General features: G+C 41.5%; 1 protein-coding gene across 1 annotated transcript in view; it reads left to right on the top strand.

Moving 5' to 3' along the window:
- Positions 1–21614, top strand: part of BRAP (BRCA1 associated protein) — a 36474-nt gene extending 14860 nt beyond the window's left edge. The window contains exons 7-12 of the mRNA XM_065889839.1: positions 1931–2006; positions 2467–2605; positions 2971–3080; positions 11980–12069; positions 17762–17865; positions 20152–21614. Coding sequence (XP_065745911.1) covers positions 1931–2006; positions 2467–2605; positions 2971–3080; positions 11980–12069; positions 17762–17865; positions 20152–20515 — 883 coding nt within the window. The 3' untranslated portion in view covers positions 20516–21614. The remainder of the gene's footprint in view (positions 1–1930; positions 2007–2466; positions 2606–2970; positions 3081–11979; positions 12070–17761; positions 17866–20151) is intronic.
- The last annotated feature ends 381 nt before the right edge of the window (positions 21615–21995 follow it).

The following is a 21995-nucleotide window of genomic DNA, read 5'->3' on the forward strand; positions in this document are numbered from 1 at the left end:
TCTTTTTTTTTAAATAAATTTATTTATTATTTATTTTTGGCCACATTGGGTCTTCGTTGCTGTGCACGGGCTTTCTCTAGTTGTGGCGAGTGGGGGCTACTCTTTGTTGTGGTGCGTGGGCTTCTCATTGCAGTGGCTTCTCTTGTTGCGGAGCACGGGCTCTAGGCATGTGGGCTTCAGTGGTTGTGGCACACGGGCTTCAGTAGTTGTGGCTTGTGGGCTCTAGAGCACAGGCTCAGTAGTTGTGGTGCACGGGCTTAGTTGCTCTGCGGCATGTGGGATCTTCCCTGGCCAGGGCTCAAACCCGTGTCCCCAGCATTGGCAGGTGGATTCTTAACCACTGGGCCACCCGGGAAGTCCCTAGCTGCCACTTTTGTTACTTCTTCAAGTTTGTCCTGTCTTCTCTTTTGGTACTAAAGAAAGAGACAGACTAAATCCTTTAGCTTTCTCTTGGGAAACATAGTCCTTATCTGTGATAAGAACTTAGTGTTCTTCCTGCTTATTTCCATTTCTTGGTTTTATCTATTCAGTAGGGTAACAAACTGATACTAGTTATATCTTGAGCATTCTTTCTTCTTGGTGCCAGTTCACTTAGCCTCAACTATCACCTACTTTCTATCATTTTTGCCCATTGGACACAAATATTCGTGACTGGAACTTAGCATTACTTTGTCTTGAGTATAAGGGTTAATGGATTTTTTCAATTTTTTTCATTTTTATTGAAGTATAATTGACAATCAAAAATTGTATATATTTAAGGTGTACAACTAGATGACCCGATATACATCAACACTGTAAAATGCTCACCACAGCCAAGCAAGTCAGCGTATCTTTTTCCAGATGAAATTCATTGTATGATAAAATGTTGTATGTGTTTCATGAAGGACATTAACTATTTTTTTTAGTGAAGTTTACTACAGAATTTAGTTTCAACTCTTAGGAGCAACCTTGAGAGGACAGGGTACATTTTGGATGATTTAAAACTTTGAGAAGTGGGGATAAGCTAGATTGAAGTAAAAATACATTGTGGGTAGCCAGACATGAAACAAAATTAACAACTCGTCTCAAGTCTCTAATTCTAACCTATAAATATTTAGTTCTTTGATTACCTAAGCTTTAGACAGAAGAGTGGAGAAAGATATGAGGCAGATCAAGATTTTTCCCTTATCCTCAGCTTTATCAATATTTTGTGGGACTTCCCTGGTGGCGCATTGGTTAAGAATACGCCTGCCGTTGCAGGGGACACGAGTTCAAGCCCTGGTCTGGGAAGATCCCACATGCCGTGGAGCAGCTAAGCCCGTGAGCCATAACTACTGAGCCTGCGTGCCCCAACTACTGAAGCCCACATGCCTAGAGCCCATGCTCCGCAACAAGAGAAGCCACTGCAATGAGAAGCCCGTGCACTGTAACAAAGAGTAGACCCCGGGCTTCCCTGGTGGTGCAGTGGTTGAGAGTCTGCCTGACGATGCAGGGGACACGGGTTCGTGCCCCGGTCTGGGAAGATACCACATGCCACGGAGCAGCTGGGCCCGTGAGCCATGGCTGCTGAGCCTGCGCATCTGGAGCCTGTGCTCCGCAACGGGGGAGGCCACAGCAGTGAGAGGCCTGCGTACCACAAAAAAATAAACAAACAAAAAAAAGAGTAGCCCCCACTTGTAGCAACTAGAGAAAGCCCTCATGCAGCAACGAAGACCCAATGCAGCCAAAAATAAATTATAATTACTTTTTTAAAAATTGTGGGTTTTTTTCCATTTCATTTGAGAATAGCTTGAAAGCATTTGTCTTTTGAATGATGTCCTTAATTACGATAAACTTAAAACTATTATATAAGAGAGGGAGGATATACAATTACATTTTTGACTTTTGGGTTCTGTGACAGCTGTCTTTTATATTTAATCTGTATTATTATTTTTTTTGGTGTCCTTTATAGGTGCCCTGTTTGCCGATATTGTCAGACACCAGAGCCAGTAGAAGAAAATAAGTGTTTCGAGTGTGGCGTTCAGGAAGTAAGTAACGAGTGGTGGGGAAGAGTAACGCACGCGGCTTTAATCGTCTGGGGTTTTCTTCTACCCAGTGTGGCGTAAATTCTTTTCAATTCTTTTGAGACTGATTTTTTTTTTTCTTTTTGTCCAGGGTCAGGCAAAAAATAAAAATACACAAACTATTTTACTCCTACACAAAATACTTTATGGTTTCATTCTTTGTCCTTTGAAAACGCCTAGACTTTTGTTGATAATTGTGATTATTTTTTCTTACTATTTACATAGAGTTCCATAGAATCCAGAGCGAAAAATTAATTGACCCCTAAAAGCATCCTTGCTTGTTGGGTTTTAAACATATTTATTCAGAACTCCTGTAGAAACAACTCTAAACCTCATCCTGTGTCAGGCTCTCCTCTTTCCACCCCAGTGGACCAGGTCATGTGTTTTTATGTAACTAATTAAGATCTTACCTCCTTCTTGGCAGAACCTGTGGATTTGTTTAATATGTGGCCACATAGGATGTGGACGGTATGTGAGTCGACATGCCTATAAGCACTTCGAGGAGACCCAGCACACATATGCCATGCAGCTCACCAACCATCGAGTCTGGGACTATGCTGGAGGTGAACACCACTCCCATTTTCTAATTTGGATTCATTCTTTCTGAAAACATCTCCGTCAGAACCTCTCCCCTTGCTCTCACAGCTTGAAGTCTTCCTGACAGCTGTGGCAAACTCCAATTCTTATGGTGCCCCACAGGGCACTATTTCCTGTGAATGGCCTGCACTGCAGAGGATAAAGAGAGTTAATACTTACACTCTGCCCTCTCTTTTTTTTTTAATTCAAATGATTTAACCCAGTTTTAAAGAAATATTGCAAGGCATTTAATTTGGATCTGTAAAAACATAATTTTGCCAAAGTTAAAGGCTTATGGAGACCCTTTTCATTCTGAAGAAACATGCCTTGGTTGACTAATTCTTTTCTTTAGATAATTATGTCCATCGACTGGTCGCAAGTAAAACAGATGGAAAGATAGTACAGTATGAATGTGAGGGTGATACTTGCCAGGAGGAGAAAATAGATGCCTTACAGTTAGAGGTAAGATATTTTATTAATAATTACTGAATACGTATATCTACTGCTTTTTACTACTCTAACTTGAAAGGTTGTTTGGGCTTTTAATTTTGCCATATGCCCTGCATGTTAGCTTTTGTTTTAAAGATCTGTTTTGCTCTGAAGGATTATAAAAATATTTTTATTCCATCTGATTTTCTTCTTTGAAAATCTGATAAGTTTCACTGAGCCTTATTACCTTTAGTGTCATGTTCCTGGTTGTCTCAAGTTCAGTATTAGTGTTGTCCTCTATAGCTGTGATAAAGGTGGAAATTAAGAATCTTCCTGGGCTTTCCTGGTGGTGCAGTGGTTGAGAGTCCGCCTGCCGATGCAGAGGACACGGGTTCATGCCCCGGTTCGGGAAGATCCCACATGCCGCGGAGCGGCTGGGCCCGTGAGCCATGGCCACTGAGCCTACGCATCTGGAGCCTGTGCTCCGCAACGGGAGAGGCCACAACAGTGAGAGGCCCACGTACAGCAAAAGAAAAAAAAATGTTTAAGAATCTTCCTGTTGGGGGGGATTCCCTGGTGGTCCAGTGGTTAGGACTCCACGCTTCCACTGCAGGGGGCACGGGTTCGATCCCTCGTCGGGGAATTGAGATCCCACATGCTGCACGGTGTGGCCAAAAAATAAAAAATAAAATAAAATATATCCTTGAAAAAAAAAGTTATAAAAAAAAAAATCCTTCCTGTTGGCATCACAGTAGCAGTTGGAAATTGAGCAAACTTGGTCAGGATAAGTTAACCCCAATAGCATCTTTCCATGCTGAGAAGCTTTTTCCCATATATTGGGCTGGCTTTTATAATTGGACCCTTATATAGATAAAGCCATTTTTAGGGTTTTCATATAATTGAGGAAGCAATAAAATTACCACAGTCGTATTTTTCTCATAGCAGTAAACCCCATCTACTATAAAATTGATGTGTAAATTTTATATTAAGGAAGGAAAAGTTTAACATGATAACATGACTCCTATTTTATAAATTTCAAAATGATTACTTTAAAAACAAATACATTAACCTTGGGAGGAGGTGGACATTTGAAAACTTGCTTATCTCTAGACTCTTAAGGTCAATGGGATGGCCTAAAATAGAGCTAATGTTACCATTAATAAATTGTATTGATGTGAAAAAAATTCAAATCTTTTTTAAAAAATATTTATTTATTTATATTTTTGGCTGCATCAGGTCTCAGTTGTGGCATGCAGGATCTTTCATCGCGGCGGGAGGGCTTCTCTCCAGTTGTGGTGCTTGGGCTCCAGAGTGCGCAGGCTCAGTAGTTGCAGCACTTGTGGGCTTAGTTGCCCCGCGGCATGTGGGATCTTAGTTCCCTGACCAGGGATCGAACCCGCATCCCCTGCATTGGGAGGCGGACTCTTAACCACTGGACCACCAGGGAAGTCCCCCCCAAAAATTCAAATTTTTAATGTTAAGTTTGTAGTAACTCTTCCAAATTAAGTATGTTCATTCAGTGAATACTTATTGAGGGTTGCCATCTGTTAGCCACTCTTCCATGTGCTGCTGGGAGCTCAGCATTAAATAGACTCCCTGCCTTCATGGAACATACATTCTAGTGACACACACACATACAGTCTTCCAATTGTCCTTTCTTTCTGTTGCTCTTTCATTCCTTCTCTGGCCTGCAAACATGATTAGATCTCTTCCAGTCTCCTGGAATGGTCTTTCCAGAATGCAGATGTGATCTTGCCACTCCTTGGCTCTTATTTCTCAATATCATACCCCAGAGCCTTCCATAGGCCCCATCTCTCCATACCCTACACCCCAGCCTCATTGGTCTCACTTCATCTCTGAAGCAATTCTAAACATCCACAGCTCACATCTTGTTAGTTCTCTGGAATCTGTCTCCTCCTCCTGTCTGTCAAGAGTCCTCTCACATCTCACCTTCTCTCAGAAGTCCTACCGGATCCTGTCCTTTCTCTGTAGTTACACAGCACTGTTCATTCATTCATGCATTGAGGCAGCAAACATTTCTTGACATCCAGAATGTGCCAGGCACTGGGGGTACAGAAATGAAGATATAATCCTTGCTTTCAAAGAGTTCAGTCCAGTCAAGGAGAGAGGCAGGCAAACTGGTGATTAAGTGCTAATGTCATAAGTGCTGGTAATGATAGGCACGGTGTCGTGGGAGCCGAGAGAGGCAATTAACCCAGGGCTGGGAGTGACAGGGACAGCTTCCTGTAGGGGGCAGACGGATGAGCTGATTTGAGTTACACTTTGATTTAAAACCATGTAGAGAACTCCCAGCGGCTTGGGGTCTATTCCCTCCGCCATCACGGAACTGCCCCGGAGCCCGAGGGGAGGGTGGCCTCACTGAGGCTGCCGGCTCTGGAGGGGCCCCGGCGGCCGAAGCCGCAACAGTCGTGTGGACGGCGGGCCGTTGTTTCAACAAGTAACTTAAAGACAAAATGGAAAAACGAGGTTTGTGCCTGAGATCATGTTGATGTGAAACCGGGGATGGGCACCTTGTGCCAGCCGTGTGGATGAAAAGCTCTTGGTGCTGCAGCCAGGAGTCAGTGCTGTGCCTCTGAGGTGGGAGAGCCAACTTCAGGACACTGGTCAACAAGAGACCTCCCAGCTCCACATAATATCAAACGGCGAAAATCTCCCAGAGATCTCCATCTCAACGCCAGCACCCAGCTTCACTCAACGACCACCAAGCTACAGTGCTGGACACCTTATGCCAAACAACTACCAAACAGTAACACAACCCCACCCATTAGCAGAGAGGCTGCCTAAAATCATAATAAGTCCACAGACACCCCAAAACACACCACCAGATGTGGACCTGCCCACCAGAAGGACAAGATCCAGCCTCATCCACCAGAACACAGGCAATAGTCCCCTCCACCAGGAAGCCTACACAACCCACTGAACCAACCTTAGCCACTGGGGACAGACACCAAAAACAATGGGAACTACGAACTGCAGCCTGCAAAAAGGAGACCCCAAACACAGTAGGATAAGCAAAATGAGAAGACAGAGAAATACACAGCAGATGAAGGAGCAAGGTGAAAACCCACCAGACCAAACAACTGAAGAGGAAATAGGCAGTCTACCTGAAAAAGAATTCAGAATAATGATAGTAAAAATGATCCAAAATCTTGGAATAGAATAGACAAAATGCAAGAAACATTTAACAAGGACCTAGAAGAACTAAAGATGAAACAAACAGTGATGAACAACACAATAAATGAAATTAAAAATACTCTAGATGGGATCAATAGCAGAATAACTGAGGCAGAAGAATGGATAAGTGACCTGGAAGATAAAATAGTGGAAATAACTACTGCAGAGCAGAATAAAGAGAAAAGAGTGAAAAGAACTGAGGACAGCCTCAGAGACCTCTGGGACAACATTAAACGCACCAACATTCGAATTATAGGAGTTCCAGAAGAAGAAGAGAAAAAGAAAGGGACTGAGAAAATATTTGAAGAGATTATAGTTGAAAACTTCCCTAATATGGGAAAGGAAATAGTTAATCAAGTCCAGGAAGCACAGAGAGTCCCATATAGGATAAATCCAAGGAGAAATACGCCAAGACACATATTAATCAAACTGTCAAAAATTAAATACAAAGAAAACATATTAAAAGCAGCAAGGAAGGGCTTCCCTGGTGGCGCAGTGGTTGAGAGTCCGCCTGCCGATGCAGGGGACAGGGGTTTGTGCCCCGGTCCAGGAAGATCCCACATGCCACAGAGCAGCTGGGCCCGTGAGCCATGGCTGCTGAGCCTGTGCGTCCGGAGCCTGTGCTCCACAACAGGAGAGGGCACAACAGTGAGACGCCACTGTAGCGCCAAAAAAACAAAAAACAAAAAACAAAAAAAACAGCAAGGGAAAAACAGCAAATAACACACAAGGGAATCCCCATAAGGTTAACAGCTGATCTTTCAGCAGAAACTCTGCAAGCCAGAAGGGACTGGCAGGACATATTTAAAGTGATGAAGGAGAAAAACCTGCAACCAAGATTACTGTACCCAGCAAGGATCTCATTCAGATTTGATGGAGAAATTAAAACCTTTACAGACAAGCAAAAGCTGAGAGAGTTCAGCACCACCAAACTAGCTTTACAACAAATGCTAAAGGAACTTCTCTAGGCAAGAAACACAAGAGAAGGAAAAGACCTACAATAACAAACCCAAAACAATTTAGAAAATGGGAATAGGAACATACATATCGAAAATTACCTTAAATGTAAATGGACTAAATGCTCCCACCAAAAGACACAGATTGGCTGAATGGATACAAAAACAAGACCCATATATATGCTGTCTACAAGAGACCCACTTCAGACCTAGAGACACATACAGACTGAAAGTAAGTGGATGGAAAAAGATATTTCATGCAAATGGAAACCAAAAGAAAGCTGGAGTAGCAATTCTCATATCAGACAAAATAGACTTTAAAATAAAGACTATTAGAAGAGACAAAGAAGGACACTACATAATGATCAAGGGATCAATCCAAGAAGAAGATATAACAATAGTAAATATTTATGCACCCAACATAGGAGCACCACAGTACATAAGGCAAATACTAACAGCCATAAAAGGGGAAATCGACAGTAACACATTCATAGTAGGGAACTTTAACACCCCACTTTCACCAATGGACAGATCATCCAAAATGAAAATAAAAAAGAAAACACAAGCTTTAAGTGATGCATTAAACAAGACGGACTTAATTGATATTTATAGGACACTCCATCCAAAAACAACAGAATACACATTTTTCTCAAGTGCTCATGGAACATTCTCCAGGATAGATCATATCTTGGGTCACAAATCAAGCCTTGGTAAATTTAAGAAAATTGAAATTGTATCAAGTACCTTTTCCGACCACAATGCTATGAGACTAGATATCAATTACAGGAAAAGATCTGTAAAAAATACAAACATATGGAGGCTAAACAATACACTACTTAATAACGAAGTGATAACTGAAGAAATCAAAGAGGAAATTAAAAAATACCTAGAAACAAATGACAATGGAGACACGATGACCCAAAACCTATGGGGTGCAGCAAAAGCAGTTCTAAGAGGGAAGTTTATAGCAATACAAGCCCACCTTAAGAAACAGGAAACATCTCGAATAAACAACCTAACCTTGCACCTAAAGCAATTAGAGAAAGAAGAACAAAAAAAACCCAAAGTTAGCAGAAGGAAAGAAATCATAAAAATCAGATCAGAAATAAATGAAAAAGAAATGAAGGCAATGATAGCAAAGATCAATAAAACTAAAAGCTGGTTCTTTGAGAAGATAAACAAAATTGATAAACCATTAGCCAGACTCATCAAGAAAAAAAGGGAGAAGACTCAAATCAATAGAATTAGAAATGAAAAAGGAGAAGTAACAACTGACACTGCAGAAATACAAAAGATCGTGAGAGATTATTACAAGCAACTCTATGCTAATAAAATGGACAACCTGGAAGAAATGGACAAATTCTTAGAAATGCACAACCTGCCAAGACTGAATCAGGAAGAAATAGAAAATATGAACAGGCCAATCAGAAGCACTGAAATTGAAACTGTGGTTAAAAATCTTCCAACAGGGGCTTCCCTGGTGGCGCAGTGGTTGAGAGTCCGCCTGCCGAGGCAGGGGACACGGGTTCGTGCCCCGGTCCGGGAAGATCCCACATGCCGTGGAGCGGCTGGGCCCGTGAGCCATGGCCGCTGGGCCTGCGCGTCCGGAGCCTGTGCTCCGCAGCGGGAGAGGCCGCAACAGTGAGAGGCCCGCGTACCGCAAAAAAAAAAAAAAAAAATCTTCCAACAAACAAAAGCCCAGGACCAGATGGCTTCACAGGCGAATTCTATCAAACATTTAGAGAACACCTATCCTTCTCAAACTCTTCCAAAATATAGCAGAGGGGGAGGAACACTTCCAAATTCATTCTACAAGGCCACCATCACCTTGATACCAAAACCAGACAAGGATGTCACGAAGAAAGAAAACTACAGGCCAATATCACTGATGAACATAGAAGCAAAAATCCTCAACAAAATACTAGCAAACAGAATCCAACAGCACATTAAAAGGATCATACACCATGATCAAGTGGGGTTTATTCCAGGAATGCAAGGATTCTTCAGTATCCTCAATCAATGTGATAAACCATATTAACAAGTTGAAGGAGAAAAACCATGTGATCATCTCAATAGATGCAGAGAAAGCTTTCGACAAAATTCAACACCCATTTATGATAAAAACCCTGCAGAAAGTAGGCATAGAGGGAACTTTTCTCAACATAATAAAGGCCATATATGACAAACCCACAGCCAACATCATCCTCAATGGTGGAAAAACTGAAACCATTTCCACTAAGATCAGGAACAAGACAAGGTTGCCCACTCTCACCACTCTTATTCAACATAGTTTTGGAAGTTTTAGCCACAGCAGTCAGAAGAAAAGGAAATAAAAGGAATCCAAATCGGAAAAGAAGAAGTAAAGCTGTCACTGTTTGCAGATGACATGATACTATACATACAGAATCCTAAAGATGCTACCAGAAAACTAGTAGAGCTTATCAATGAATTTGGTAAAGTAGCAGAATACAAAATTAATGCACAGAAATCTCTTGCATTCCTATAAACTAATGATGAAAAATCTGAAAGTGAAATCAAGAAAACACTCCCATTTACCACTGCAGCAAAAAGAATAAAATATCTAGGAATAAACCTACCTAAGGAGAAAAAAGATCTGTATGCAGAAAATTATAAGACACTGATGAAAGAAATTAAAGATGAAACAAATAGATGGAGAGATATACCATGTTCTTGGATTGGAAGAATCAACATTGTGAAAATGACTCTACTACCCAAAGCAATCTACAGATTCAGTGCAATCCCTATGAAACCACCACTGGCATTTTTCACAGAACTAGAACAAAAAATTTCACAATTTGTATAGAAACACAAAAGACCCCGAATAGCCAAAGCAATCTTGAGAACAAAAAACAGAGCTGGAGGAATCAGGCTCCCTGACTTCAGACTATACTACAAAGCTACAGTAATCAAGACAGTATGGTACTGGCACAAAAACAGAAAGATAGATCAATGGAACAGGATAGAAATCCCAGAGATAAACCCACACACATATGGTCACCTTATCTTTGATAGAGGAGGCAGGAATGTACAGTGGAGAAAGGACAGCCTCTTCAATAAGTGGTGCTGGGAAAACTGGACAGGTACATGTAAAAGTATGAGATTAGGTCACTCCCTAACACCATACACCAAAATAAGCTCAAAATGGATTAAAGACTTAAATGTAAGGCCAGAAACTGTCAAACTCTTAGAGGAAAACATAGGCAGAATACTCTGTGACATAAATCACAGCAAGATCCTTTTTGACCCACCTCCTAGAGAAATGGAAATAAAAACAAAAATAAACAAATGGGACCTAATGAAACTTCAAAGCTTTTGCACAGCAAAGGAAACCATAAACAAGACCAAAAGACAGCCCTCAGAATGGGAGAATATATTTGCAAATGAAGCAACTGACAAAGGATTAATTTCCAGAATTTACAAGCAGCTCATGCAGCTCAATAACAAAAAAACAAACAACCCAATCCAAAAATAGGCAGAAGACCTAAATAGACATTTCTCCAAAGAAGATATACAGACTGCCAACAAACACATGAAAGAATGCTCAACATCATTAATCATTAGAGAAATTCAAATCAAAACTACAATGAGCTATCACCGCACACTGATCAGAATAGCCATCATGAAAAAAATCTACAAACAATAAATGCTGGAGAGGGTGTGGAGAAAAGGGAACACTCTTGCACTGCTGGTGGGAATGTGAATTGGTACAGCCACTATGGAGAACAGTATGGAGGTTCCTTAAAAAACTACAAATAGAACTACCGTATAACCCAGCAATCCCACTACTGGGCATATACCCTGAGAAAACCGTAATTCAAAAAGAGTCATGTACCAAAATGTTCATTGCAGCTCTATTTACAATAGCCCAGAGATGGAAACAACCTAAGTGTCCATCATCGGATGAATGGATAAAGAAGGTGTGGCACATATATACAAGGGAATATTACTCAGCCATAAGAAGAAACGAAATTGAGCTATTTGTAATGAGGTGGATGGACCTACAGTCTGTCATACAGAGTGAAATAAGTCAGAAAGAGAAAGACAAATACCATATGCTAACACATATATATGGAATTTAAGAAAAAAAATGTCATAAAGAACCTAGGGGTAAGACAGGAGTAAAGACACAGACCTACTAGAGAACGGACTTGAGGATATGGGGAGGGGGAAGGGTGAGCTGTGACAAAGCGAGAGAGAGGCATGGACATATATACACTACCAAACGTAAGGTAGATAGCTAGTGAGAAGCAGCCGCATAGCACAGGGATATCAGCTTGGTGCTTTGTGACCGCCTGGAGGGGTAGGATAGGGAGGGTGGGAGGGAGGGAGATACAAGAGGGAAGAGAGATGGGAACATATGTATATGTATAACTGATTCACTTTGTTACAAAGCAGAAACTAACACACCATTGTAAAGCAATTATACCCCAATAAAGATGTAAAAAAAAAAAAAGAAAGAAATGAAGGGAAAAAAAAAACCATGTAGTTCTTCTTGAAGTCAGCTTAAACAGAAATCTAAGGGTTTTTTAAATTGTACATTTCTCTGTTTGTCCCTATAGATTGTAAGCCCCCAGAGGACCAAAGTGTAATTGTCATCTCTGTGTTCCCCTAGTTTATTGAGTAGAGTGGAACCAAGGTGTAATATACATTCTGTATGTTCCTCTTAGTCTTCTGCAGGTCATTAAAAGTCAGGTTTTAATTGAATTTCAGAGACTGACAACTGTGACTTATGTTTTGGTGTTCATTCTCTGTTTTTGTAGTATTCATATTTACTAACAAGCCAGCTGGAGTCTCAGCGAATCTACTGGGAAAACAAGATAGTTCGGATAGAGAAGGACACAGCAGAGGAAGTAAGTTTCTGGTCTGGTGACTGCTGAAATGCCACATGCCACGATAGCCTGATGTTGGGGGGAGAAGGAAGAGTACAGGGAAAAAGGGGTCTCAGAGTCTTCCTTCTCAGTCTCATCTATAGGTAGAGAACTGGTTTGCCTCTAAAAAGAAACCTTTGTTACATGTCAGTTAAATCTCAACAAAGCTGGGGGCTCGTAAGGGGTAGGAAAAAGAAAAGATTTGGAATCAGTTGGCTCACCCCAGTAACCTAACTCTACATCAAGTTTCCAGGGAGAAGTAGTAAACACCTGACTTGTCATTATGCTAGAGACTTAGCCCCAGAAGGTCGTATCAGGGAACAAGAAATTGTAGACCACAATGAGAATGAAGTTAGTCGAAAAGAGGAAAAGGAAGAGACAGAAATACGCTATTGCAAATGTAATCAACTAAGCATAATTTAAAAGAAGGGAAGCAGAGATATATTCTCACCTAGGATTAGTAAATCAAGAAGATTTTATTGTGTGCTGAGCCCTATACTAAGTTAAGGAAGAAATAAAATACTTGCTACATACCTGAAACAAAAGAAACCTTGGACTTAAAGGCTTGGTATTTTGGGGTTGGGATGTTGTTTGTTAACTTCAATCAGGTTTTCTAGTGCCTTGTGCAATTCCATTTAAAAAATAGAAGTATGTGCATGAGGGTTTGTACTTTCAGTCAGCCAGTTGGTTTGTCATCTTGGGAACAGCTGCTTTGGGGAGCTGAATATGGGCTCCTGAGGCAACAAGATGGTGCTTTGAAACTGAAGGGAATAAAATTAGGCAGAGATGCTGAAGTGGTCACCATGGCACCTTATTAGTCTAGGGCAGTAGTCTTGAAAATTTAACAAAATAATGCTTTAAAGAAAAGGCCATTCACTACTCGGATGGATAGAAGAGAAAAGTGATGTGATTTTGGTGGAAACCCGGCCCAGAGTGGCCCAGAGCTCCACCTGCTTGGTTTGGCCTTTGGCTCCAGCATGTACAAGGAACCCTGAGGGTTCCAGACCAGGGACTTTGAAAACCAGTGAGCACCTAAGTGTTCGTGTATAACTAGGGCTCTGGGAACCATTATCAGGACCTAGAGACAGTGTTCATAATTCAGTGATTCTCTTAGTGTTGAGTAAAGGCTTTTAAATGTTTTTAAATGATTGACTTAAATGATTATTTTTAAAGTGATTATTTTAATAACTTTGCGAATCCTCACCAGCAACTGGGCCCTCAGATGGGGGGACTGCAGAGCCGGGTTTGGGGTCACCTCAGTGGTAGCTGGTGTTATCGTGGAGCTTAGCAGGCAGGGCCAAGCTTTCACTTTATGCCAGGCCCATGGGCCCAAGTTTCTGAATATGCCTACAAATGAGGAGAAATCAGGTTTTTTCATTAAGGCTTAACACCAGCTTTAAAATGATCTTTGGTGAAAAGTTCATGATGAAATTCTTACAGGAACCTTCTAAGCAATGGAAGTGCCTTTCCAGAGGGGCTTCAGGTCACTTGACATACTGTTCTGAATAGGGCTTGATTGGAGTCCACATGGGAAGGAGGTGCGTCTGATGGCACTCACAAGGCAGAGCAGAGGTCGCTGCCACTTGGTGTCAGGTTTGGGGCTCCCAGGGAGGAGCACTGGCAACGCCATGCAGCCTCACTGATGGGTTTTTCTACGGGCTGTACCAGCGTGAGCACCTCAAGTGCTTTGTGCAGACCCTTGAGAGCTAAGCTCAGGATTCTCTCTGCCCTTTACGACTCTTTAGGATTAACTGCATTCCCTAACACATGCCCATGGAAAGCAAGTCAAGGGGCAGGGAAGCTAAAAATGTGAAACTTGTGTCTACTTTTAGGTAGGGATAAGGTAGAGGCAAGGGCAGCCCTAAATAAAAAGCTCGAAAAGGGTATTTTGTCTTCTAGTAAAAAATGTCACTTATCCGTAAGTTAATTGGTGATGCAAGCCTTTTGTTCCCGCTGCTGTCCTCCTTTTGACCAGTCCTCTGTCCGTTGGCACCTTCAGCAGTAGAGCACATGCAGGGAGAAACAGTAACCGTGCATTTCACTGGCAGAGATTCTTGGTCATGGGCCTCATATAAAGGTAATGTTGGGGAGGAGAGGAACTGCAGATTGAAATTCACTGCGGACTTCAATTATAATACTATTCCAGTCCCACGATGCCTTAGGTAGTACAATTGCTGTAGTATGTGAGCAGAGTCTGTTCTGGAAAATGAAGCTCATACCCACTTGAAGGTTCATAGTTTTAGTGGGGCCATGTATAAGAGCATAGAGTAGGCCATCAGTACAGGTGCATTCCCCTAAAGATACCTCTTTTCTTTTTAAACCTCTAGCTCCATATAGAAATTGCTCTTTCTGCAGGTGTGGATTATGAACTGAGTTTGGTGGCTACTGGCATTTTTATTAGCATAGGGTAGATGTCAGAGTGTATCACATTTAATATTGTTTTGTGAAACTTTTGTATCAGGGTGTGTGTGTGTGTGTGTGTGTGTGTATGTGTGTGTATGTGTGTGTATGTGTGTGTGTACTAAGTGTTTCTTACTGAGGGCTAATGGTCAGAATTGCTTTTAAAACCACTAATTTAGGACTTCCCTGGTGGCGCAGTAGTTAAGAACCCGCCTGCCAATGCAGGGAACACGGGTTCAAGCCTTGGTCCGAGAAGATCCCACATACTGCGGAGCAACTAAGCTTGTGCACCACAACTGCTGAGCCTGCGCTCTAGAGCTTGCGAGCCACAACTACTGAGCCTGTGTGCCACAACTACTGAAGCCTACGTGCCTAGAGCCCATGCTTCACAATGAGAGAAGCCACCGCAATGAGAAGCCCGCGCACCGCAACGAAGAGTAGCCCCCACTCGCCACAACTAGAGAAAGCCCGCACGCAGCAATGAAGACCCAGTGCAGCCAAAAATAAATTTTAAAAAAACAAACACAAATTTAAGCCATTGTAACATTTGTCTCTAGCAATATCAGAAACCTTTTTGAGGTTACTAGATATTTTTCATCTTGATTTAAATGTGTTTAGCTTATTGTCTTTAGTGACCAAAACAGACAGGTTGGTTCCTTTTGATGGTCATTTCTGTCCTTTCCAATTTCCCTAAACTGACAGGAGTCAGTTTAAGAAAAAATGTCAGAAGGATCTAGTGGTCTTATTTTAAGACAATATTGAGGAGAAAATTAATACCAAATAGAATGATAGCAATTTGAAAGCTATTTTTATTTTTATGACATAGAGGAACTTTTAGAAATCTCTCTTTAATTGCATGTTCTTCCAACTTAATGACGTTGGCTCTAAAGTTAATTTCTACAAAACAGTTAATTTCTTATTTAAAAAAAGAGGGAGCAGTGCTGTTAGAGACCTGCTAGGCGAGCCGTAGCAAATGTTTAAAAAGAAAGCGTTAAGGGCTTCCCTGGTGGCGCAGTGGTTGAGAGTCCGCCTGCCAATGCAGGGGACGCGGGTTCGTGCCCCGGTCTGGGAAGATCCCACATGCCACGGAGCAGCTGGGCCTGTGAGCCATGGCCGCTGAGCCTGCGTGTCCAGAGCCTGTGCTCCGCAATGGGAGAGGCCACAACAGTGAGAGGCCCACATACCTCAAAAAAAAGAAAAAGAAAGCGTTAAAAGTAGTGGCCCTTTTTCTGGCGTGATAGATGTTGCATGCATCACAGATCTCTGCTAAGAGTTTAAATCTTGCCAAGAGGTCAGTTTTCCTTTGCTATAGAGCTTTGGCCTCCCATATAGTGCAGAGAGAGTTTTAGAACTTGGCTTTGGACCCAGACTTGGGGGTCCAATCTTGGACCCATGTCACTCGAGCTGGGTGACCTTGGAGTGTATTGCTTCACCTTTCTCTAAGCCTCAGTTTCTGTAAAAAGTTTACATACCTAAGTCATAGGCTTGTTATAAACAATAAATGAGATACTACCTATAAAACACCTAGCCAGGACCTGGGCCATAGGATTTAAATTCTCAGTCACTTCTGTTCCTATTATTATTATTACCTCACGATCCACCTGTCTTCCGGTGTCCTTAGACAAGTGGAGTTGAGGTGTTTCCCAAGTCTGTAGATCTTAACACCTGTGTGAATCCAGTGTCTACATAACTAGACTTCCACAGACTCCTTGCTAGGATTGCTGCCATCTGACACATAATACACCAGAATTTTTAATTTCTCTTAAGTTTTTAAGACAATGTAATTTGAATTCTCTCTGTAAATTGCCTTTATATAAACTCAAAATAAGAACTGCTTATGTTCCATATGGCTTCACAGTACATGAGAAAATTAATAGTGAAATTGGATGGAAAAAAGCACCAAACAGAATCACCTGTTACAAGTAACTTCAGATTATTTGGATAATACAATTGTCACTTAAAAGCATGGATTTGAACTGCACAGGTCCACTTATATGTGGATTGTTTTCAGTGGATACCTGCTACAGTACTGCAGGATCCGCCAGTGGTTGAATCCACAGATGCAGAACCATGGATGCGGAGGGCCGACAATAAAGTTATACTCAGATTCTCGACTTCAAGGAGGTTCGAGACCACACATTGTTCAAGGGTCAAGTGTAACTTTTAGAATATGATCTCAAGAGTTAAAAAACTGGTCAGTTAAGAATTGGAGATTCTGCCCTCCTACACTGTTGATGGGAATGTAAATTGGTGCAGTCACTATGGAAGACAGTATGGAGGTTCCTTAAAAAACTAAAAACAGAACTGCCATATGATCCTGCAATCCCACTCCTGGGCATATATTCAGAAAAGATGAAAACTAATTTGAAAAGAAAAATGCACCCCAGTGTCCATAGCAGCACTGTTTACAATAGCTAAGGCATGGAAGAAACCTAAATGTCCATCCACAGATAAATGGGTAAAGAAGATGTGGTATATATATGCAATGGAATATTACTCAGCCATAAAAAAGAATGAAATAATGCCATTTGCAGCAACATGGATGGACCTAGAGATTATCAAACTAAATGAAGTAAGTCAGACAGAAAGACAAATATTACATGATATCACTTATATCCAAATCTAAAAAATAATACAAATGAATCTATTTACAAAACAGAAACAGACTCACAGACATAGAAAACAAATTTATGTTTACCAAAGGGGAAAGGAAGGGCAGTATGAGATTAACAGATACTACTATATATGAAATAGAAAGCAACAAGGATTTACTGTATAACACAGGGAACAATATTTACTGTATAACACAGGGAACAATACTCAATGTCTTGTAATAACCTATAATGGAAATAATCTGAAATATATATATATGAATCACTTTGCTGTAAACCTGAAACTAACACAATATTACACAATATCATCAGCTACACTTCAATTTAAAAACAAAGATTGGGAGGTTCTGGTCTGGCCTCTGATAAATCATCTCATGCTCTACAGCCTGAAGCTCTTTCTTTACCTTCTGGCAGTTTCACTCAACATTCAGTAGCTCTTGACCCTCTTGATCCTGGTTTAGAGAAATGGTAAGAAAAAAAAGGATTTCTGAAAATTTTTATTCCTATTGCAGAAATTCTTTCAGATAATGGTCTCACCTTTTCCAAATTTGGTTTGTCAAAGTTAAAGACAGGTAATTGGGAAAAAAAATGGTGATGTTAGCCCCAAAGGCCACACAGCTTTGTCTTTGTGAAGTGAAACTGATCTCTGTTTGCTCTTTCAGATTAACAACATGAAGACCAAATTTAAAGAAACAATTGAGAAATGTGATAATTTGGAGCACAGACTAAATGATCTCCTGAAAGAAAAGCAGTCTGTGGAAAGAAAGTAGGTATAACTGGCCTGTTGTTTTAATTAGCTTTTTTATTCTAACAGGTTCCATAAACAGATAATCTCCTTTATACCCATGGACACACTCTCATTGTCAAGTGTGTATCACCAGGTTTTCAGGGCTCTCCCCATATATGGAGCAAACCTACTGTGACTTCCTGTTTACTAAAAAATTCAGTGTTTCACGCCAGATGGATGCCATGTGGAATGCAGGACGCTCTCCTGATGTCTGTGCTCATGCTACATGCAAGTATCTTCCATTTTGGCCTGTAGAAAGCAACTTCCTTGTGCCCAGAGCATCTCTGAGCCATGGTGGCTGAGAAATGGCAGTTAGGAAAGAGATTTACGTTTAAGCTGAAGATGGCATGTGTTCTGGCCTTGGTCGGGAATTACAGGCCAAAGATGTTGAACATGGAGCAAAAAATTCATCAACAACATGGCAAGAACAGACTCTACTAGTGTTATTTGGGAAGATAATTGCTACTGATTGAAACTGCCTTTCTAGTTTAAGTTATACTCATAAAAATAATTGGATTTTTTTACTCCAGACAAATGGATAAAAAATAAATTTAAGGGGGATAATTATCCCTTAAGTTTTTTTTTTTTAATCTTGGGATAAATTTAGTTTTACAAAAAGGTTGCAAAGATAGTGCAAAGGATTCCCGTATACCTTTCACCTGTTCTCCCTCATTGCAAATAGGTGGGTATTTTTAGTCATTTGTGTGGGGGGATTGGGGGGTAAAATCCATGTAACGTAGATTCTGCCGTTCTAAGTATGCAGCTCACAGTGTTGTGCAGCTGTGACCACTGTATGGTTCCAGAATTTTTTATCACCCCAAAAGAAACTCTTCAGCAAAGGTGTTTGTTTGTTTGTTTTTGTTTGTTTGTTTGTTTTGGGGTGTTTTTTTTGCGTTGTGCGGGCCTCTCACTGTTGTGGCCTCTCCCATTGCGGAGCACAGGCTCCGGACGCGCAGGCTCAGCGGCCATGGCCCACAGGCCCAGCCGCTCCGTGGCATGTGGGATCTTCCTGGACCAGGGCACGAACCCGCGTCCCCTGCATCGGCAGGCGAACTCTCAACCACTGCACCACCAGGGAAGCCCCCTGCAAAGGTGTTTTTTAACTGCTGTGAAAACAACACTACATTAATAGAAATACAAATCAAAAATTCTCCTATACTTTCAGCACCCTAACAAATTGAACTGTTCCAAAGAATTTAAAAATTAAAACTGGAAGTTTTCTTTCACCCCCAAATCCGGCTATCTAGAGGTAACCATTATTAATGGTACCAGTGAATCTTTGTTGTTCTCGGTCTTTTGCAGTATCTGTGTAAACCTCTCATATACATCTTTTTTCTACAAAACTTGAATAATATTAGGTATTCTATTTGGTAAAATATTCTGTTTTGGAGTTTTTTTGTTTTTTGGGTTTTTTTGTACTGGCGTATCTAGATCTATTCTGATCTTTGTAACATCATATGAGGGTCCCATAATAATTTTAACCAGTTCCCCTTGAAGGACATGTAAGTTGTTTCAAGTCTCACACTACTATGAACAATGTTGCAATAAGCATCTTTCTGCATTTGTCATTTAGTGCAGTCCTGAGTATATTTACTTTATAGGATAAATTCCTGGAAGTAGAATAGCTATGTGAAAGGGCAGGTGGAATTTTGATTTTCATAGATGGTGTCAAGTTGACTTCCAAGGAGTTTGTGCCAGTTCACACTGTAGTACCAGCGTGTGGGAGTACCCCCTTTTCCCACATCTGAGTTCTTTGGCATTCTGATACATAAAAATGGTATCTCAAGTGGTGTTTTGTCATTCTTTACTTGTGAGTAAGATTGAGCATCAGTAAGGCACTCCCTATTCTTGCAAACTCTTCTCCAGCAAATGCAGTTGAGATCAGAGTACTTGACTCTTTAAGAATGTCACTTTTCTTCATAACTTCTTTATCACAGCTATCATCTCTTAAGCCATCCATGTAAACAAAACAGAGAAGCAGTAGAGATTTTACCATGAATCACAGAATAGTTTCTGCTATTGAAAATTCTCTGATCCTTTAAAAAAACAAAAAATGTCCTGAGGCTACACTTGAGTTAACTAGAGCAAAATTCTTGTTTTAGGTAGCTGTTGCAATGGCAGCAAACCAGTCCCCCTGGCCATGGGAGGGCGGGGTCTGCCCTAAATGGTTTCTGAGGTCATGGCTCCTCTGTTCAATCCCAGAGCAGAAAGGGGACTGTGTCAGCAAATGAAAAACGTGCTTTGTCTTCCTTTGTTTTGTAAAAGGTGCACTCAGCTAAACACGAAAGTGGCCAAACTCACCACAGAGCTCAAAGAGGAGCAGGAAATGAACAAGTGTTTGCGAGCCAACCAAGTCCTCCTGCAGAACAAGCTGAAGGAAGAGGAGAGGGTGTTAAAGGAGACCTGCGACCAGAAGGACCTACAGATCACTGAGATCCAGGAGCAGCTGCGGGACGTCATGTTCTACCTGGAGACGCAGCAGAAGATCAACCACCTGCCCGCTGAGACCCGGCAGGAAATCCAGGAGGGACAGATCAACATTGCCATGGCCTCGGCCTCAAGCCCCCCGTCTTCGGGGGGCAGCGGGAAGCTGTCCTCCAGGAAGGGCCGCAGCAAGAGGGGCAAGTGACCTTCAGAAAAACACATGTCCTTGAGACTGTTCTCCCTGGCACAGCAAGGGTGTGCTAGGGCCTTCAGCTGAATGTGAGGGTGGACCCTGAATAAGTATAAGTGAAGATCAAGACGCAGTTGTTCGGATCTTTCATTTGCTACCGTGTGGTGTAACGAACGTTAGAGGGCTGACAGCTAGTAGAGCTGAGGGAAACGGGCAGTGTTTTCAAAGGTGGCTGCTTTTTTCAACCGTAATAGTTCACTGACCTCAGACGTTCTAATGACCATTTTGCCTTCCTACTTGATAGATGCCCCAACTCTGCTGTGCATTTTTCTGTTGTATTTATTGAGTTGGTGTATTAGACGTTCAGTTCTGGAATCACTTTAAGAGGTAGAATTTTTTTGTGTCTCTTCAAAGGTAACTATCCTTAAAGCACCAAACCTGCCTGAGGTCATCACAGCAGCTTGAGAGAGAGGTTCTCCGTGGCCACTGAGGATTTATGAAAATTCCCTAGCATTAGCATTGGCGTCCCTCCCTGCCTCCAGGGAATTGAATAATTGGTCAAATGTTACATGAAAAGAGGCTGGATCTGTAAACCTGGCACTGGCTTGTCACCAGCAGCCATCTCCTCTTGCTCCAGGCCTAGCCAGGAAAAACAAACAGCCCCGAGCAGACTGAGTGGACCCAGTGTAGGAAAAATGGTGATGTCCCCACTTTGTTTATTTTTGATGCCTCCACAGCTCATTATGTACCTCAGAGAAGGAGGCTAAATGTTTGCTCTGAGACTCAAATCTCAGAATGGATTTCCTAGCATCCAGCAAGAATAAGCAGGCAGATTTATCATCCATGTGAAAAGGCAGAGTGAGGCCTCTGACTGGCTGACTGTATTTTGCTGGGATCAGTATTTTCTGAGTGTTTACAAAAGATTGGGCTGCGTGTTCAAGTTGCAGCTAAAGGGAGCTTGGGCAGATTTTCAATTATGCCTTCAAGGCATATCCAAAAGGCTGCGGCTAAATCCAAAAATTAGAATTTTAACAGAGGCCCCTTTAAAACAGTCATGTAATGCTTGTGTGGGCCAACAGAGGGGCCGTGTACTTTTTCTAGAAACAGAAATGTCCAAAAAAAAAATCGTAATGTGTGGAAATTAAGCAAAATTAAAGTAAGACCCGTGTTGGAATTTCGCTTCCAAAAGAGGTAGCTGGGTAGGTTAACAAGACATAGTGTTAACAAATTAACACTATGGGTTTTCTTTCCTGTGTTTATAATTAGCCAAGGTTTTCAAATTATCACACTTCAGAATTGGTTCTTAGCCTACGATTAGGCCGCATCCTCTTTGACCTAAACATTTTGCACGTTATTTGTTCGCACACCAACTGTCTCGCTAATCACCATCCACTTCTGTGGGATGTGCCGCAGCATTTCCCAAAGAACCTTCCCTGTAACTTTGCAACATGAATGTACTCAGACATTCTCAAATTTTTCTTAGGGCAAACCAACT

This window comes from Phocoena phocoena, chromosome 13 (assembly GCF_963924675.1).
Source record: "Phocoena phocoena chromosome 13, mPhoPho1.1, whole genome shotgun sequence".
NCBI classification, from domain to species: Eukaryota; Metazoa; Chordata; class Mammalia; order Artiodactyla; family Phocoenidae; genus Phocoena; species Phocoena phocoena.